Source organism: Lissotriton helveticus, chromosome 7 (genome assembly GCF_964261635.1).
Source record: "Lissotriton helveticus chromosome 7, aLisHel1.1, whole genome shotgun sequence".
Taxonomy (NCBI): Eukaryota; Metazoa; Chordata; class Amphibia; order Caudata; family Salamandridae; genus Lissotriton; species Lissotriton helveticus.
The window spans coordinates 110,268,554-110,290,173 of record NC_136068.1 but is presented as its reverse complement, the minus strand read 5'-3'; the positions used below and the strand labels follow the sequence as shown (position 1 = coordinate 110,290,173).

General features: G+C 46.6%; 1 protein-coding gene across 1 annotated transcript in view; it reads right to left on the bottom strand.

The window, feature by feature from the left end:
• Positions 1 to 21,620, bottom strand: part of COL20A1 (collagen type XX alpha 1 chain) — a 511,940-nt gene that overhangs the window by 339,978 nt on the left and 150,342 nt on the right. The window contains exons 5-6 of the mRNA XM_078651638.1: positions 5,139 to 5,297; positions 435 to 770 (exon numbers count right to left, since the gene is read on the bottom strand). Coding sequence (XP_078507764.1) covers positions 435 to 770; positions 5,139 to 5,297 — 495 coding nt within the window. The remainder of the gene's footprint in view (positions 1 to 434; positions 771 to 5,138; positions 5,298 to 21,620) is intronic.

The following is a 21,620-nucleotide window of genomic DNA, read 5'->3' as shown; positions in this document are numbered from 1 at the left end:
TGTAAGCTGCACTAAGCACTTCAACAATGAGATGAGACAAACAGTTTTCAAAGACATCCATGCCACACTGGTGAGATAGTCAGTGAAAATGTAAGCAGGAGGCTAGTGTACATGCCCATCAACCCTCTTCCAAAACTGGGGCCTGTATTTATTTATGAAAAAGTGTTGGAACACAAGAAAGTTGTCCAAAAACTAAAACTGTGACAGCAAATGTTGTCTCACTAATCTATAAATGAGAGCAACACCAACTCTTATCTGCACCGACTGCTGCGATGCTCATGTCTTGCCCTAGACATCTATTTGCCCAAAGATTATCATCTTCCCTTCAGAAGCTGGACCGACCTGGTAAAACCTCATGCTAACCCTCAGATTCTTCCCTTCTCCCTCAATACACTTTTCAGCGCACTTACAAATAACACTCAGATGTTCCTCACCTTTCCTAGACCTAGACTCACCTTCGGGCTCCTTCGCATTGCCTTGGTCTTCTTGGTCGGGTACAGAAGGTGTGTGCTTTTTTGGTTTTGGAGTTGGTACAGGCCTTTCAGATTTCAGCTTTGGTGTAGGGTTGGGTCTTGCCTTTGGCGTCATCGTCAATGAGGGCCTTGTTGGTCTCGGAGTGGTCTTCTCCTCTGCTTCACTCACCGTTATATTGGTCTTGCTTGCCTTATTCTTCCTACCTTCCTTGGAGCTGGCAGTGTTCTTTCTTTTCTTCTCCTCCTTTTCTTTCCCTTGAGTTTTCTCTTTCTTCACCTCTTTCTCTTGTTCTGTATCTGGAAGATTGAAGGGAAATACATTAGAGGTGCTGAGTTGCTCTTTTCAGACCCTAATGACCACTTAGTAGTTGTTAGGATCCAAAGGGTAATTGAAAGGGACAGACTATCACACTGAATAGGCTTGGTAGTAGACTAGTTGCATAGTTGAATATAATTATGGCTAGCCCGCCAATCTCTTCGGTGAACCCTGCCATTCTCTCCATGGGAATCTTGTCGCGCTGACGGCCTACAATGCCCATCAGATGGTGGTGGGGACCTAACAACAAATGTACCCTTCTCATGAGACAGTGACAGAATAGGGAATTGACAGCAGAGTTTCCTACGACAAACTGGGATATGAAAACATCAGAAGGGATGCAAAAAACAGAGACTGGAGCCAACACCCAGAACAAGCATTTGTGGTGGCTTAGGGGAATGGGAACACAGTTTCAGGGATCAGCAATGACTAGGCGATGGACAAGCCAACCCTTTTGAATTGGTTGTGCTGGATGTCGGCCCGATGGAGCAGGCAGGGCTTTTGAGCCCACGGCAAGGGGAGTTTAAGGCTAACTCACCATATGGTGTTCTTTGATGAGAAATGTCTTGCTAATGTATCTTCTAATAATGTAACTTTATCCAGGGCCACAGGACAGGCGGACTTCATTATGAAGCATCAAAAGTAAATCATGGGACATCAAAAGGTAAATTATGTGACGTTGTGTGAAAAAAGAAAAATAACGTGGCACATTAGATCGCAATAAGGTAAGGCTATTTTAACGCTTAGCGCATATTGATATTTAGAGGATGGAACCCGGGGCTGGGAAGGCGAAGCAGGACCCAATAAGGGCGCGGGACAAACCCCGTTGCAGGAAGCCCCTCCCCACCCATTTACATAGCCTAGGGCAAGCTCGGGCCCCCAATCCGGGGGCGAGCTAAATGGGACGGGGGGCGGGATAAACAAGGGCATCAGGCCCAAAGAAGCACAACCCCCCCTCCGCGCAGAAGAGAGAAATAATCTAAATGAAAAAAAAAGTACAGATTCAGTAAATCCTTTTTTATAACCACCAGAAATTAATAATTGGGTCTTGCATGGTGGGATGGGGATGCCATTTTTACTTCCCACACTAAAATAGACTGTATAAATCAAAGCGTTGCACTTTGCTGCAAACAAGACCTCACATGCCTACTTTTTGTAATATAATACGTTCCTCATGTATTTTGGCATACTCTAGTTATCTTCTAAAGCGTGTCTTCATCTTAGAAGAAACTCTTTCCAATAAAATCCCTGCAGAATGATATTGGATATTTTACATTTATTATGTACATGTCTCATAAGGAGGCACTTTAGAATTCAGGGCATCAAGTATTAAAAAGAGAAGCAATATATTTGGGATTCTTCTAAAATCTCCGCGCCCTCTTAAAGTAACTGCTTCTTTGGTAACAGTGTCTGTGATGTAAGCTTGACATTTTGTGAAGAGTGCAGAGAAACAGATTCATGAAAATAAAGGAATCCTTATTTCCAAATAATTTGATTTACATTTACCTACTTTATGTCAATGTCTCCTGCTGCAGACGAAAGTCCTTCCCCAAGACTACCAATTGGGGACGTTTATACAATCTGAGCAAAATTCTCTCGTCTCCAGGTGCTTGAGTATACCAATCAACAACGTAAAAGGGACCTGTTAATTCTTGATAACTGTCAGGCTTGGCTCTAGGGGATATGAATTTTAAACCACGGACACTGACACGCTTTGTTTTAGCTTCCCTCCAAGCCACCCAATTGCAGATAACTGCTGACACCTTGACAGTGCTTAATTTTTAAAACAAAAATAAGTGCCAGGGCCCTCACTAGGAGGGCACTGCAGCTTAGCCCCACCAATTGCCACTGCCAGCAATGCCAATTACAGTACCTACAAAATCACTAACCATCACACTGCTGCAAGTGTGACAATTCCGACTGATCAACGCCCCCAAAGCTATAAGAATGGTTTGGGCAACAGGTATTAGTTGTTTTTAATGTATATTGAATTATTAAACAACTGTAATCCTGCTTATGTCTAAACTATACAAACAGAGCCACCATGTGGCAGCTTCCATAAGTGCCTGTGTTGACAATTAAGTGCTGGTGTCGAGCACCAGGGACCACCGTCTCAAATTAAGAACTGAACCTTGAGCTAGCAGATTTCATTTATTCCGATATAACAGCACACCATGGCTTCCAACCCATAATTGAATTGGAAGTCACTGCTTTCCCCAAGGCTGGGAGCAAGCTTATAACTCTGAAGGAAGACATGCTTCGGTGTCCTATTCTGGACAAAGAGGAACCAGTACTGATGCATGAAGAAGCACTGACCCCTGGTCATGAGCATGGGACGAGCTGACTGACGCCTGCTTGGAAATCAACTCAGGAAGCGAGCTGCAACGAAGCCAAAAGAAGCTTGCAACCAAGCGACCTGTGAAAGGGTTGAGGAGCTGCACAAGGCATTCCCGAGCCTGTAACATTGTAGGTTTCACCCATTACCTGCCATGCCATGGGCCCAGGGCTGTGAGAAATGTATATTGTGCAAGAGTAAGATTGTACTACTGAATATTGACCCCTAGAATATCGTAGTATAAGAATATCGAGGGACAACATATTGAAAGTTAAGAGCATATAGGGATGTATATATTTATTATTAACTCCATATCTACACACCTTGAAGATATATGTACCACGTAGGCATATATATATGTGTGGACTAAACTAGATCCTATGCACATGCTTAGGTATTCCATGAAAGTACATCATATTATCTTTAAAGAACCAAATGCACACAATGAATAATGTCTCTCAAAAGTCCATTCTTTGTCTTTTATTTTGAAAAAAGGAACATCCAGCCAGCCAACACGTGTTTCATCGTTGGGGAATACCCCGCGACTTCTACAGTGCTGCTCGATTCTCTGTGTAAAAATTGTAAGCCTCTCTGCCAGTGATAATTCCAACCCTGTTGGTCAATGGTAAAACTTCAATAGGTATTAATTGTGTTGTTCTTCATAATAGTGTTAGGAATCATAGATCCTCTGGTAGTAGTTAATCCAAGTTTAAGTAGCCAGTAGTCAAAATCCACAAAGTATAGGAGAAATCTCAAGCGGGTACGCTCGGTCTCATTCTCTGTCGGGCACGCGTGCTGTGCCAATTATCCTGAGATAATAACACCCCGTCCTTTAATTACGTGTGTGTATATATATATATATATATATATATATATATATATATATATATATATATATATATATGTATATATATATATAAATATTGGACTTAGGTATGTCCTCGATATTGGGTCTCAGCGACATTCTATGGTCGATATTCAGGGTGCAGACCTAAGAGTAATCTCACGTAAATCCAGATTGTTGGTATTGCGTGCTTCAGGCAGAAAATTACTTATACAAAATCTGAAACTTGATGTACTACAGCCACTTGTGCTGTGGTAACTGTGTTCCGTGAGTGGCTTTCAAATCTGTATTGACATTGACCTGGTATCTCAAAAACCATATGCGCATGAACGTATAATTTGTGTACCGTTATCATGCAGACAGCTGCAAAATCAAATGTTTGTAATACCCCTAATTCTCATGAGAACGCTGTTTTCTAAGCACAGAAATGATAAATCAGTTTTCTCCCTCCATACATTGCAAAAGAAATAGCATTTTGCTAATTCGAATTTTATATCAAAGCATCTCTGGGATCAGGAATATCCTCCTGCGAGTCCCATAAAGTCATGTAGACAATATTGAGGTGGCCTATAAGAATTATCCCTTTCTTTGTTGTTTTCTCAAGGACTGGGTTTCCTAATTTTATTCACACTTATGTTTCTCCGCTGACTGGTTGGATCATAAAGTTAAAAGTTCACAATAGGATGAATTAACTAACCCCAGTGTGAGATGCAGCATAGTAAGTGAAGGAAAGCCCCACAACCAACTAACAAAAGAAGCAGTGGAGATGAAAGTAGAATGAAAGTCAGGGTGGACTAGTTTTATCTTGCTGTATTTATACTTGCATGTTCTTTTGCCTACCTTGTCATGCTCCTCTGCTTACTTATAATTTCTTGCAATGGTGCGGTTCTGATAGCCTCCATTATTATGTCATTATGTACATAGTGTTTTTTTTGTCTATTGCTGATTTTTTTTACCGCAACTGCCTCCCCGTATGTGTGTGTCGCAATTCTCTGTAAAGTGCTCTGATACCCTCTAGGGCAATGTTCGCGCTTTACAAAACGTAAATAAAAAAAATCTGTTGGAAGAATTCCACATGTGGCTTGCTTCATATTGCAACCATCAACCACACACCAACCGGCACTTACACATTAACCCACAAGCCCACTTTAGAACTAGTCCAGCACGTACCGGGCTGTGGTGTGTCTCCTCTTAAGGCCGGAGATGTGGCTTCGGTCTGCAGGGGCTGTTCCTCTGGAGTCAGCCCAGATCCAACAGTGGGCTCCGTCACATTCCCTTGGGTGGTACTTTGTTTTTTCCTTTCATTTGCACTGTTTTTGAGATCATCAACTGCAGACACAAAGTAGACATGTTCAAAACTGTCCAGTGTATTAGTGTACAAACAATTCACACATTCAATTTGCACCAGTGCTTAGTTTGTAAAAGAATGAGTGATGGTGCCCAAAGCTCTGATCAGAAGCCCGGCCCGGTGCATAGTCTTAAATCCACCTCATGCTTCTTCCATCCACTGCAAGACGCCCACTTCCCTTTTACCTCAATCGTGTTGTGCAATCTCCTGCTTTCTCCCTTTGAGACCTTTTACCGGTTTTTTTTCCTCCTTCTTTACCCTTTTGTGTGTTTTCTCTCTCTTGCTCATGGGGAATGTCAGATGAGGAAAAGTAAGTGCCGAATCCCCAAAATGAGTGCCGGTGGCCTCAACAGGTAACCACTGGCTCAAATTAAGCACTGATTTGTATACCCAGAGTTTCTCAGTCTTAGGGGCCCATTACGATACCGGGTAGATCGCCACCGCCATGGTGGCGGTGGCGATCCGCCCGACATCCATGCCCGCCCGCCACCCATTTCCCCCCGCCATATTACTATGGCGGAGGGAACCGCGGTGGACGAAAACAGCGTCCGCCGCTTTTCCGCTCCGGTCGCCTAGCGGCCGGGGCGGAAAAGGGTTTATATGGGGGCGGTGTCTATCAGACACCGCCAGCCATATTAGGATAGGCTTAAAACAATGCCTTTCCGTGGCAGCAAAGGCATGCGGTCTTCACTGAAGGCGAGGTGTGGAGTGCACATGGGAGGTACCTGTGGTACTCCCCAGCATTTGCATACACAATGCGGCAGGTGCGGTGCCTGCCGCTCTGTGTATGCAAATGCATACATGCATTTTTAGCATTGTGGCGGGCGGTGCTGAGAGCACCGCCCGCCACATTGCTAAAAATGCAGGATGCGCCCACCACTGTGGCGGGCGCATCCTTATACCCCCCACGGGACCCCCGCCCTTATGGTGGGCGGTCCCAAAGACCGACAGGATGGCGGGCGGACTAACACCGCCCGCCATCCTAATGGACCCCTTAATTAGGAGATGAATGCAAATTGCGCTCTCTCCTAATCTGCATAGACAAGAACCATTAAGTTCCAATTTATGGTGAGTGCTCGCGCACATTTGTGCATAAACATTAATACACACCACACATTCCTACAGCAGAATGCATTAATTAACAATTTTTACCAACCACTCAAAATTGTTCAAATGCGCAGCTACTTGAACCTTGTTACTAGGACTCCCAAAAGCACGTTTCAAGGAGCTGGATAACACACACATATGTATAAGCTGCACAGTGAACGAGCAAAACAATAAAAAAAATATGAAATAGACCTCAGTATAGCCTTCTAGGCTGATCCTTCAAGCGCACAGCTCATGAATGTTGACACACTAAATTAACAAAGACACAGTCCTTCACCATCACTGAAAGTATATGTCCACCAACCAGATCAGACACTGGTCTGAGATGGAAACGTCTAAAACGGCAGTTCTCAACCTGTGGTCCATGGACCCCTGGGGGGATTCCACAATCTATTTAGGGGGGTCTGAGGTCTCATATGACCTCTAACCATTATTGTCAAGAGCATTGTCATGAGCATTTTGAGATAACTAACTGTACAATGGTTGTTCCTCCTTCCTAGAAGCTGATTGGTAATTCAAGACAGGTTCACATTGATTTTCTGGAAATTTAATGGCATCTGCCCAGAGAACCAGTGTTCTAAGTTCTCAGTGATCTATTCATGTATACACAGATAGGCAACACAGCCCACACAAAAGGCCCTTCCAGGCTGCAGTTTCAGTGGCAGCTGGTATTTGAAGGGGTTGGGGGGGGGGTCTGGTTGTGGGGGCGTGGGGGAGAAGGAAATGAAATTGAAAAAAAAAATACACACTTACCTGTCTGCACTTGCACAGGAAAATAGATGAGCTGAGTTCATACAGTGTCAACTTGTTTGTGTATTTTTGTGTGTTCTTATTGAGGTTTAAAATAATTGGAATTACTTCCGTGTCCCTGGTTTATAGTTATGATTCACTGGGGTTTGTTAAAGACAAAAGTTTAAGAACTGCCCTAAATCTCTTGGAAAACCATCTGTGGACTATTGAATCTTCTATAATTCAAAAGTAATGGCAGATTGTGCTCTGTAAAAAGGCCAAATATCAATAACAGAGTTAATAGAGGAACAATTAATCTCAATGTGATTCCCCATTTATGTATGTATGATGGTAAATTAGGTTCAAGAACCACACTCAACTCTGCTTCAATGTCACTTTGCATCCCATAAGGAAAACAGAAATCTTAATGTGAAACCTAGTGTTACCTGCAGGTCACAACAGCAGATTCTCTGCTATGGGGGAGGAGCATTGCCTCACTTGCTTAAAGCGAGCAGCTGAAAAATAAAACAATATCTTACTATTGTGTTATTTTTTAGCTGCTGGTTCTGAACCAGCGTATGCAGGGGGGGCAGTGCCATGGCATGGGAGGGGTGAGGAGGTGTGCTATGTGCACTTGTAAATGTGCATGTCAGTTTGGCCAGCCGTCTTCGGCCAGCCAAACTGACATGCGCACTTTGCTTTCTCCAACTCAGCTATACTGGAGAAACAGCGCAGACTCCTTGTGCCTAAACGAGCATCTTTTCAGCCCGCTCAGGCCAATCCCCAGTGCTACTCTCATGTTTGAGAGCAGCACTGGGATGGATTGGGGAGTCTCTGTGATGCTGCCTCAGGGACTGCTGGATGCAGTAAAGCAGAGAAGCAACTGCCTGACGGGCTGAAGGGACCGGAAGGAACTGGGATGGTCGCCGGATTAGTGGAGGCTGGAGGTGACAGGGACTTCCATGGGCTGAGAGTGGCCCCCATCCAGACTTGTTCACCCTCTGATTAAGGACTACAAATGCAAAACGTTGTTGACAAACCTAACAGGCTCATGGTGCAGACTGCACATAAGGTATTTATTTCACCCCACCCGCCTGCTCACTTTCTCTAAGCTATCTCCTTTGTTCAAAATGGCTGGGGCCATAAAGCTGTAGTAATAAATCCCCCTCATGCCTCCGATGTCCACGAGGCTCCCAGCTCAACTCCCCCACACAAGACTGCCAGAAGTAGAGATAAGCCTCCTTCCCAACATGCTATGAACAGGGCTTGCTCTAATGGAAAGTGAAACTGTCCTTCCTGTGCTCAAAGTAATAGCAGCAGACAGAGGACTAACTCCCATATCTCCCATAACGGTTCGGCCATCTTAGACTGTCTAGCCTGGGCGACCATCATGGACTAATCACTCCTCAGGAACGAGTGTCTGCCTGTCTATAGTGGTATTACACGTCACTATACTATACTTTATGCCCTTCTGCAGTGGTATCACATGTTCTATACTATATGTTATTACACTATATGTCTATAGTGGTATTTTACTACGCTAGTCATTCCTCAGGACTGAGTGGCTACAGCTGTATTTTATTTTCGCTAGTCATTCCTAAGGACCGAGTGTCTACCCTTCTACAGTGATATTATATGTTACTATACTTCATGTTACTATAATATATGTTTACAGTAGTATTTTATTCACAGGGGCTGTATATTCCTAGCTGGAGCTTGCACATATCACTCTGTCCTCACCTGTAATGCACCGATGTTACCTCATTTATATACAACATAGGTTTACACGTCAGACGAAGATAGGGTGTCTACCTTGTACAGTGGTATTATATATCTCTATTCCTAATTGTATCCTGCACATTCACCTCATTTATACTGCACATCCCACTTTTTCATCACCCTATGCACCAAATGCTACCCCATATATTGGGGCTGCACACTAGTGACACTTCAGGTCTCATATAATTTTTGGTTGTAATTGTATCTGGCTACTGACTCATATACCTCATCTATCTTTGACTACTCACTATTGTTACATAGCATATAACTTCTGGGGCACCTTCTCTTGCCACTGAATCAGGCACCTCATTTATTTAGAAACACCCATTGTTGACTATTCACTACTGTCACCTTTGATTTTAGGTATCTTACTATATACACTGGTATTTAAGTCTAGTTTATCATCAGTATTATATCGAAATTCTATGCCGTACTTGTTTGTAACCTACTGCGATTTCAATGTATTGCACTGATTAATTGCACATATTGACCGGGTACACTTATGTAACCTGCTCCCATTTCAAGTCTCATTCCTTTCTGCACCAATTACTACCTCATATACTCTGGCTGCTCATCAATGCCACTGTTGTTACATTCAATTGGGTATTAGGGTATTTGTTTGTATTCTGCCCCAGTTTATCATTAGTGTATACCCTACATCTGGGCATTACGCACCCACAACAGATCTTAGATCTTATCCCTATCTGCAGTGACTACTACCGCATACACTTTGGCTGCCCGCAAGTGTCACTTTCATTTCATGCAACCGGTGATTACTGAGCACCCTCCCACCCCTACCGACTCCGTCACCCCAACATGGAGCTCATCAGCAAGCACACATACAGAATCAACTACCCACCCGCACTCACCAAAAAAGCCGCTAAACGCTTTAAACACAACTTACTGAGGTCCCACCCTGAAATACCCTTTGCAGACACCTACCACTCACCGGTCAATGGTGCCGTAAACATTGATATCATCTTCCACACCGCACGCAGAGCTCAATGGAGAAAAACTTTCCTCTCTTTACTCACCGTATCCAATTCCAGGAAATCCGCTCATGGACAAACACTCTCCATAACACCATCCCAACTCTTCCCAGGCAGAACCTCCATCACTATCTATAACAACGGCATCGTCCTAATCCAATCCACAGACAGGAACCTGGATCTACTAGATAACCTGTTTCACACTTTCTTACAGCACCTCTCCAATGCGCGGACCCAACTGAGTACGACCACCCTGGACCTCACGGCCCCCAACCACAACGATTCCAACACAGCTCAGTCCCTAAACGACACGCACCTTTCCCCCACCACCGGCACCGGCGTCATCCACCCACCTACTGTAACGACTTCACACTCCTCAATCACAGACTTAGATCTCTCCCCGACATACACCAGCCGCACCCCCTCCCGTCCCACCAACACCCTGACCTCCACTCATTCCACTCCCATTCCGCTCTCCCCGGTCATCACAGCCCCCAGCAACAACGCCTCTAGCATACCTCAGCCTCAAAAGGACTCACACCTCTCCTATAGCACTAGCACCTTAGTCATACACACACCTATGGTGGATACCTCACACCCCCCAATCACAGACATAGATCTGTCACCCATATACACCAACCGTACCCCCTTCCTCCCTTCACCAGCCCACATTCCCAGTCTTTCCATCCATAACACCACAGCTCCCACTCACAATCCGCCTAACCGAGTTCAGCACCAGACTGACACGCCAACAGACAATCCCCACCCTTTATCCCCCCCCACTCTCAGCCCCCTCTTCCACACATTAACTAGCCACACTGAGCACGCCCCTATCACTGCAACTCCGCAAAAGAGAACCACCTACATCCACACTCACCCCCCTATTCTCACCCCCTACTACCCTACATGCGCCCCCACCACTAATGACATACGCCCATCCTCCACCATGCACTCTCCACCCACCACCAATACCCTCCTCCATAATATGCCATCCTCCCCCAACACTCCAATACCCACCACCAACACAAATCCCACACGAGACTACGTTATGGCCTCCCTCCTCCAGCTCAAAGAAGACATCCACATCATCAAACAACTACTCTGCTCGCATTCCAGTCACTCCTCACCCACCGCCCTCCTCAAGCTCAAGCAAGACATCCACATCATCAAACAATTACTCTCCACACAACCCAGACACCCCTCACCCGCCTTCATCAGCACCACCTTGCCTAACAGTACCTCCACTTGGGCGACTGACTCTCACATTCAACGCCACCCGCCCTGGACCTCAATCCCTGTTCGCAATCGGGAAAACCGTCCCCATCGCACCTGCAACACACTATCGGACCTCGATACAATCTTCCTCCTCCGCTCCTACGGCTCAGCTCCCCTTAACAACATACCCGCCACCCTCCGCACCATTCCAACGATTCATCCAAATCCCCTTAGACCCCCCACGCAAAACAACAGAATCTCTATCCTTAGTAACCTGAGAAAAGTCCCCCTCTCTCTCGAAGCCTCTTCCACCCACGACACACCCCGTCTCAAATGCACCCTCCTCAACTGCAGATCGGCCTCTAGACATTCCTCTGCAATCGCTGATCTCATCTTATCACTGGACATTGACCTCATCGTCATGACTGAAACCTGGCTAAATGAATCTTCTACACCCATATTGGACATACTGGTTCCCCCCAACTACCACATCACCAGATTAGACAGGGTTGATCAAAAATGTGGGGGAATCGCTTGTATACACAGAAGTAACCTCTCTGTCACGAAAGTAATTTCTCCCTCCCTACCCTCCCCAACCTCCTATGAATACATGTGCCTCGATATTAGCAGTGCAGGCAAACCGATTTGCTCTCTCCACGGCATCTACCACCCACCTGGGGACAACTTCACTTTCTCGCAACAAATTATGGATTTGATCACAACCAATTCAGGGCGACAACTCACACAAATATACCTTGGTGACTTCAACCCTCACTGGAACGATCAGAATGACGCGGTGGTAAACAGTCTTAAAAACTTCCTCGACGCCCTTGACCTCACCCAAATATGTAACAGCCCGACCCACGAGAAAGGCTCTACCATCGACCTTATCATCTCCAAAGAATACTCTATCCAACTCGAATCTATCAAACCCTGTGACTGGTCAGATCATCACATTGTCACGTTCTTCATCAATGAAAAAGTCAAAGCTAACCCGGCTCAATCCGTCAAGCCCAAAGTCTGGAAAAGAGACCTGAAAAAACTCAACCCAAACTCTCTACCCCCCAACAGCTGCAATATATTACTTCCTCCCACTGGCATGACGGATGTCCAATCCTTGACGGATCACTATCTCAACGCTATGACCGCCTTAGTTAATGAAGCTGCACCACTGCAGCTAAAAAGAGCATCCACAAAAATATCCAATCCCTGGTACAACGGGAGTCTCAATGATGATAGACGGGCCATGAGAATGGCAGAGCGCACCTGGAGATCTGCTCCCTCTGCACTGCACTTAAAAACGCTGAAGAAAAAGAGAAATGCCTACTTCAGGAAAATAAAATGCTCAAAATCAGACTTCTTCAGCTGTCAGCTCGACCATGCCAAAAATAGGCCGAGAAAGCTGTTTGAGCTAATCAGAACACAATCCAAGGAACAACCCCAATCACTCAGTACTCTGGGCGTTGCACCCTCCTGTGAAGACTTCGCTTCCTTCTTTACCCAAAAAAACAGACAACATAAAGAATGATCTCCTCATTGACGCAAGTCTCTACCCCAAACCCCTCTGCACAGCACCCACTGAACCAAAAAACAATGCTACGTGGTCATCTTTTGCCACCTACTCGGAAGAAGAAATTGGTAGACTGCTCAGTACGGTGAAACCAGCCAACCACCCCACGGACCTCTTCCTGCCAACGCTGTCAAAGACCTTACCCCGTCGCTCCTCCCACTTTGGACTTAAATTATCAACAGCTCACTTCAACAAGGGACCATCCCCGACTCCCTGAAAGTGGGACAAGTCACACCTCTACTAAAGAAACCTACTGCCGACCCCTCTGATCTAAATAATTACCGTCCCATTACCAACATTCCGACTCTTGCCAAATTGCTCGAAAAATGCGCACAAACTCAATTGGCTAGACACATTAATCAGTTTGAGCTACTCAACACTCATCAATCAGGCTTCAGAGCGGACCACAGTACAGAAACTGCTATGATACACATAATTGACGACGCCCTTCAAATCCTAGATCAAAACGATACCTGCCTCCTGATCCTTCTTGATCTCTCCTCTGCATTTGACACCGTCAAACATGAGAACTTACTTGACCTATTAAACTCAAGAATGGGTATATCTGGAACTGTGCTCAAGTGGTTCACGTCCTTTCCACACAACAGAACGCAGAAATTCAAGAGCAACAATTTGATGTCTTCTCCAATACCGGTAACGCTAGGCGTCCCACAAGGATCCTCCCTATCCCCAACTTTGTTTAACCTAGTTATGGAACCTCTCACCACCTTGCTACAAGCATCCAAGGTCCAATTCCACATGTACGCCGATGGCACTCAACTTTATCTCAAAGTACAATCACCCAAAGACATTATGCTCTTGAACTCAACGATCAGAAGCACCCAATCATGGTTGGCCGCTAATCACCTCAAGCTCAATGCTCTTAAAACAGAGTTCCTCTTGATCTCACCTCCTGCGAAGATCACTAGCACTCAAATCTGGCTTAAACACCTAACCGCACTCAATGTTCAGCCCATTATTGTGGACTCAGCAAAATCTCTAGGAATAACACTTGACACCAACCTCAACATGCAGGAACACATCAACAAAGCAACTAAAGGGGCGAACTATCAGATCAATACCCTAAGGAAACTCAAACCCTTCCTTCCAGCCAAAGATTTCCAAACTGCGGTACAAGCTCTAGTCATCCCTCGAATAGATTACGGCAGCATCGCCCTCTGCGGTCTCCCCCTAACTACCACGGCACCCATAAGAGCTTCTCTAAACGCTGCAGCGAGACTCATCACCGGTTCAAGAAAACACTCACACATTTCCCCTGACCTGAGAGCCCTGAACTGGCTGCCTTTTGAAGCCAGAATTCATCTGAAAATCACCTGCATCACGCACAAGGCTGTCCACCTGAGCTCACCCGGATACCTCGCCCAAAAGCTGACGATTTCCGGAGGCTCTAGGAACACCAGAGGCACAAACAACCTTCTGCTAAAGCCCCAAAGATTCCGCAAGGAAAAAACGTATAAACGCTCCTTCTCAGGAATGGCACCCAGGATCTGGAACTCACTCCCCCCTGAAATCAGACTCATCTCCTCTACCATGCTTTTTAAGAGAGAAGTAAAGGCTATCCTCATGGCTAAATACACTTGAATTATGACTGGGAATGTTATTCACAGACGGTGCACCATTCAGTTATACTAAACGTTTTTGCATTTTTGTATGACGCATGTTATTGACCTGCCTGAGTGTTTACGCTATGGACTATATTGCACTTGTATCATTATTGATGTATCTTGATGACTATGCTCCCACTTGTATCTTCCCCACCCCAATTGCTAGTTTACCCACACGTTGTTCCCTTGTCTGTGAAGCGCTCTGATATCTGCAAAGATCTTGTTCGCGCTATATAAAACTTTCAAAATAAATAAAAATAAGCAGAGAGAGGCGAGGAGGCCATCATCATGAGGTAGGTTTTTATTTTTTATCCATTAATCCTCTACGCACTCCCACCCTTCCCCGCGCTCCCCCGTGCCTCCTCACACCCCTTCCACCCCCACACTTTTATTTTATATCGGTCACCACTGGCAGGGTATTTAAAAGAGTAAAAAAATATAGACAACTGAAATAGGTTAAGGGTCTCCTCTCAGTAAGTGTATGAATTGTTCTAGTCTCTTAAATTGTAGGGCCACAAATTCTACCATTTGAGGCATAGCTACTCCCACACACAAAGGAAATAATGGTTGCCACTGTCCAAATCCAAACTCACTCCTCTCCTCACAACAGGTTTGGGACAAAACTCCATGTATAGAGGGCAGACCGTCACAAATAAGTAAAATAAATGTTTTGGGATTGACAATCTTCCCTGCATGGCTCTCTACCTCGAGTTCATCATAGGAAGTTCTGTAGATCTTTGACACTCGCCTGCAGCACGCACGACAATCATGAGTGTGCATTGCAGGCTTATTGTGGCACAGAGGAGACCCAGACCAGGGCTCGGTGGTCTGAAGGTGCAAATCATGTGCACCCTCCCTAGAGATCATGACTACCGTCAGTTCACAAGGCTGTGGAGGACTTCGAGTGGTGGTAGTGAAATGATCGAAGTGGCAAGGCAAGGTCTTTTTGCATGTCTGTGTCGAGAGAGTCGCTTACTGGTCCCTCTCACCATTTTAAGCCCTTGGGCGCGGCCACGATTCTGCACCTGTGCGGCAGTTTTATTGAGTGGGCGGGTCCATGACGGCCCCCAGCCATCATCAGCACATGTCCACCGTGATGCAGGACAGCCGGGGGCCGTCATCAGCATGGAAGGGGTTAAATTTGGTCTAGCCTACCACAATCAGGTAATTTGGCAAATGAACCACCATGTGGTATGTGTGTATGCCTTATTACTGTGTATTGAGGTTGGGTGTGGCGTGTGCAAAACACAGGTGGGTGTAGCCTCTCTAGTATAAATATGGTTATCTAGTTGATGGTTATACCCAGGATTGATGGTGGTGTCAAAGCACCAATCTGAAGAGCTTGGGCTTCTTCGGGCATTCAAAAAATCCTGTGGAATGGGTTAGACTGTGTAGAAATAGAGATGGTTCCTTTAGGTCATTCCAACGATCCTGTGGAATGGGTTAGACGTGTGAGTGTGTAGAATTTTTTTTATTTTATTTTATTTGAACGTTTTATATAGTGCGAACCAGACCCTTGCGGGTATCAGAGCGCTTTACAGGGTAAGTGACTTAGTTACATAGGTACAACGTGAATAAAATAAGGTACAATGGTGGTCAATGATAATATAAACATCTTAACATAGATACATGGGTATAAGGTACATAACAAAACATTCAATGTATATCAAGCAAAATATAGATACAATATAGAAGTAGAGATGGGCTCCTTTGGGAAATTCAAAAGGTCCACTATAATGGGTTAGACGTATGAGTGTGTAGAAGAGACGGGGGCCCTTTTGATGCATAGGGAGTTTCCTCCACTTCACTTACCAATGTAAGTGCTGTCCTTCTCAGGGAGACAAGCAGCTAAATGGGACAGTCTCCATCTTTGGTACCCCTGCTTCGGGGCTCTCCGGCGGGAGAGTCCCAGTTCAACCCCGCCTTCCTTCTTGCACCTGACAACACATATCATGGATTGCACATTGTGAGTGGACTAAGCAAAAGAGTAGGAACTACATAGAACTGGGCTCAGAGCTGACTCTTGCAATACACAACTTCTGTGTACTTTAGTGTAAAGGAGAGACAGAAACTTCCATCCTGTGCTCCAAGGCTTTCCTTTGCTGCGCGCTGCGCTGTGGCATTTAGGCGCTGTGTCTAATTTGAAAAACCCCGTTTTTGTCTTTTTAGTTTAAAAATAATTTAATACATTTCCCCTGTTTTTAAAATATTGCCACTCACTTGCACTATAATCGTGCCCCTCACCGTGGCTTCAGCGGTTCTTTCTCAGCGCGCCTCGCGCTTCCTGGGAAAATCGGCGCCATCTTAGGGGTTTGTATGGGACGCTGACAGGACGCCATTCCGGGTAGCGCTCTAGCAGTCAGGCTGACTGGCTAGAGCCCTATATAGGCTCAGTATGCAGGCGCGCAGCGTGTGCGCGCGGCGTGTGTGCCGCAGTAACGCCGGAGTCACGCCAGAGTCCAGCCCGTCTGCGCCCGTCCGCGCTAAGGACGGGCTGGATAGCTGGGAGACTGGACATACTGAAGGTGAGTACGTTGGGAACTGGTACTCATGGCAGGATATGATTACTCTCAAGCCTTCTAGGTTGCCATGTCACCACAGGAATGCCCCGGAGACGCTCCATACTTTCCCCGGCAGCAGCTGTTTTCTGAATGCCCCTACGGTGCCGGTTGCGTCCGCGGACGTTATACCGGCAGGTCCGAGTGTTAAATCGGGTAATAGCTTGAGGAGAGAAAAGGGGTTTCTTATAAATGCGAGGTCATTGATTAAGAACAATCTCGCATTTAAGGATTTTTTTTTGGCTAGGAAACCCTCTTGGGTTTTTATTACGGGAACGTGGGCTAAGGATTCCTCCGGACCAGATTTGGTGGAAGCAGTACCTGAAGGATATACGCTGGTGAGGGAGGACAGAGTGGGACGTATAGGTGGAGGGTTGGGTATCCTTTATAGAGACTGCTATTCCTGCCGTATCACTTCACTATCAGAACCTCAGGACGCTTTTCAGGCCCTTCAGTTTTCGATTAACGGATCATATATGTTTCCGTTCATGGGTTTTCTCATCTATCGACCCGCGGGGACTAGAGCGGATTTTGGCCATCATATGCTTAACATCCTAGAGCCTCATTTCGGCTGTGAGCATTTAACAGTTCTGGGGGACCTGAATTTCCATTTCTGACGGATCTCCTCTTTCTGACCGAAACTTGGTTCACTGCCGATTCCCTTCCCGACCTCCTAGCCATTCTCCCTGACACCCATTATGCCCTCCGGGCGGATCGCCCGGATGGTAAGGTGGGGGGAGGGGTGGCGATGATCATTCGGTCATCTTTCAAATTTCAACTTCTCAACTACCCCCCCATACCAAATGTGGACTACCTTGTGGCTCGCTCTCTTAATCTTTCTGTCCCCCTCACTGTTGTCCTTGTGTACAGCCCCCCCCAATCTATGCCTTCCTTTGTAGCCTCCTTTCAGGACCTCATGGCCACTCTCGTGGTCAACAATTCCTCCGTCCTTCTGCTCGGCGATTTTAATTATTGGCCGGGCGACCCTAGGGAAGACCTCCCCTCTAAAGATTTTTCGGGCACTCTTCAATGCCTAAACCTCACATCCCATGTCTCAGTCCCCACTCACGCCCAGGGTCATATCTTGGACCAAATTTGGTCCTCCCGTCCCTTTGTCTCACCTCCTCTTATATCCCAATGCGTCTGTTCGGATCATTTTATCATCTCCTTTTCTATCCATCTGGGAGCGGTCGACAAGTCCCCCCGTCCGAAAATCATCTTAGCTCGCAATTGGAATCGGACCGACCTTGACTCCCTCTCGCATACTCTGGCCTCCTCTACCCCCAATCTCACTAATCTTTCTCTTGAATCCCAGGTTAACGCTATCGGCACATGGCTTTCCTCTTCGTGCGATCTAGTCGCCCCGCTCAGAAAGATCAAGGCGGTCCGTCCACATGACGCGCACAAATGGTTCTCCCAGAACTTAAAACTCTTAAACTCGACCTTAGGCGGTCGGAACGCCACTGGAGACGGACCTACTGCCCCTCTCTGTGCGTCAAATACAAATCACTCCTCACTGAATATAAAAAAGCGATCTTAGCGGCCAAAACCGCATACTTCACTGAGAGAGTAGCTCTGGCGGCCAACAAACCCCGTGAAATTTTCTCCCTGGTTCACAATCTTGCCACTTCTGATCGCTCCACTCCTAGTTTAGTTCCCTCACAGTCCCTCTGTTCTTCACTTAACGACTTTTTTATCGACAAGATCGTGAAGATTAAAGCCAACATTCCCACAGTGCCTCAACCCCGTCCCACTTGCTCTTCCATCTGTCCCTCTTCCTCCTTCGACCTTTTTCCTCCCATCTCCACCGATTTATTTTTAAAACTTTTGGTTAAAACCAAGTCCGGCTCCCCCGTGGATTGCGCGCCAGCACGCATTCTTAAAACTCTCTTCACCAACTGTCCTGCTCCCCCCCTTGCCCTTCTTAATTCTTCTTTGGCTCTAGGATCTGTCCCTTCTTCCTTCAAATCCGCTATAGTTCTCCCCATTCTAAAAAAAACCCGGTTTAGATCCCTCTCTCCCTTCCAATTTCCGTCCCATTTCCCTTCTTCCCTACCTCGGCAAGATCCTTGAAGCTCATGTCACTTCCTGCCTCTCCACTTATATAGAGGAGAACTGCCTCCTTGCTTCCCATCAGGCGGGATTCCGCCCGGGCCATTCCACGGAGATGGTGGTCCTCGCAGTCTTGGACGAGCTCAAGGGGAAGGCCGATTCCAACCTCCCCCAAGCCCTGGTCCTCCTCGATCTGTCCGCTGCGTTTGACACGGTTGACCATTCCATCCTTCTCGACCGTGTCAGCGCAGCGGGCATCCGGGGCGCGGCCTTCTCCTGGCTGGCGTCCTTCCTGCGGGACAGGTCTCAGGCAGTCCATCTCCCCGGTTTCTCTGCTCCTCCCCGCCCAGTCACTTGCGGCGTCCCCCAAGGTTCCTCTCTCTCCCCCCCTTCTTTTCAATCTTTATATCCACCCCCTCATCACCTCTCTCCTTGAGCTGGGGGTCTCTGTATACAACTACGCAGATGACCTCCAGCTCGTCTTTGATCTCTCCTCCACCCCTGATTCTCTTCCCAAGTTCTGCTCCATTTTAGTTTTTATCTCTGACTGGATGAGCGCTAACCATTTGAAGCTCAATCCAGATAAGACGGAACTTGTTCTCACCGGTGGCCCCTCCAACCCTTGGTCCCCCGCACACTGGCCCCTTTCTTTTGGTCCCCCCCCGGTGCCCGCCTCCTCTGTTCGCACTCTTGGTATTAAAGTCAGTCATGACTTATCCATGCACAACCAGATCAGCTCCGTCGTATCTTCTTGCTTTCTTTCTCTTCGTTTAATCCATAAAATTTCACGTTTTTTTTCTACCGATGCACTTAAATCCATAGTCATGGCCCTTGTCATCTCCCGCCTTGACTATGGTAATGGCCTGTACGTGGGCATACCTGCTTACGAATCCCGCCGCCTACAGGTCATTCAAAATCAAGCTGCTCCTCTTATCCTTTCCCTCCCCAAATCTTCTCATATCACCCCGGTTCTCAAATCACTTCACTGGCTTCCAGTTCACTTCAGATCCTTTTTCAAATTGGCCTGTTTAGCCTTTCGGGCTCATTTCCGTTCTGCGCCCCTGTTCATCACTTCTCTTGTCTCTTCTCATGCCCCGGTCCGCACTCTTCGCTCTTCTTCTCTTTCTCTTCTCCATATCCCTCGCTTCCGTAAATCCAGAACAGGGGGCACACGGTTCTCAGTCCTGGCCCCCCAGTTCTGGAACACTCTTCCCCTCTCCATCCGTTCCATTCCCATCTACACTCACTTCCGCAAAGCTCTTAAAACTTTTCTTTTCTCTCAGGCATTCCCTTCCTAAATTTCCCTGGGTTCCCTCTGCTGAGCTCTGATCAGGTCCCCAGCGCCAGGAAGCCGTTTGGCCACCGTTGCGCTTTATTAAATACTTTGTTCATTCATTCATTCATTTGGAAAATCTGGAATCCAATGAAACCCTATCCCTATTGGATACTTTCTCTGCCTGTGGGTTGCAACAGCTAGTTAAGGGTCCCACTCATTAGGCGGGTCATACGTTGGATGAGGTCTTCTCGAATGACACCCGGTTTACCATTGAGACTCCTATCCCTCTTTCTTGGTCGGACCATTACGCTGTCCCTATAGAATTAATGATAGCCACTGTCAATAGCAAGGGGAACGACCCAAGTAAAATGGAACTGAGGCGTAACTTTAAGAATATAACTAGTGATGCGCTCGCCCCCAGATTGCCCAGTTTGGCGATCTCGGAGGAGGAGGATGTAGGTTCGGCAGTACTTAGGATGGATAGGGCCATTAAAACAGCTATTGACGAACTTACCCCAGCTTCATTGCGTTACTCTGCCAGGAAGAGTCCCTCGGCCCCTTGGTTCTCAGAACCATTAAGACTCCTTAGGCAGGGAGTAAGGAGACAGGAACGTCTCTGGAAGACTAGTTGGGATATGCGGGATAGGGAAAATCATAAAACCCTCTTGAGGAATTATAAGGCAGAGGTGATAAGGACTAAGCAAGAGTATTTTACGACCCGTACTACCTTGCTCACCCCGCCGAAAGAGCTGTTTAAGATCGTAGACATGCTCACCTCTTTGAAGGTGCCAGATCCCGTTGTCAGCTCACAGCAGCTCTGCAATGATGTTGCAAAATTTTTTCAGTCTAAAATTGTGGACATATATTCGGCGCTAGAGCTACAGAGGATCTCACTATCTATCTCTCCGTGCTTACCTATCCCCCCGCTAACATCACCCGAGGAGGTGTCCTTAGGGTGTTTGTCCAATTTTCCACCCCTCTCCCTCCAGGATCTTGAAGCCCTTTTGAACAAGACTAGGTCTGGGTCTCCCCTAGACCCCTGCCCACTGAAACTCCTCAAACAATGCAAGGAGACTCTTCTGCCTCCATTATTAGAGATCATGAATAGGGCAATGATGGATGGGATTTTCCCCCTACAATGGAAAAAAGCAGTGGTTAAGCCACTATTAAAAAAGTCCACATTAGATCCGGGGATTCTTAAAAACTTCCGCCCCAGCTCGCTGCTCCCAGCCCCTGCAAAGATGCTGGAAACCCATCTTAACCAGCATCTTGCAGCCTTTCTGGAAACCTCTGGCCTTTTGGATCATTCGCAGCATGGATTTAGGAGAGGGCATATTACGGAGTCGGCCCTTACCATAGTGCTTGATAACATCCGCACCAGAGTTGATAAGGGCCAGACTACCC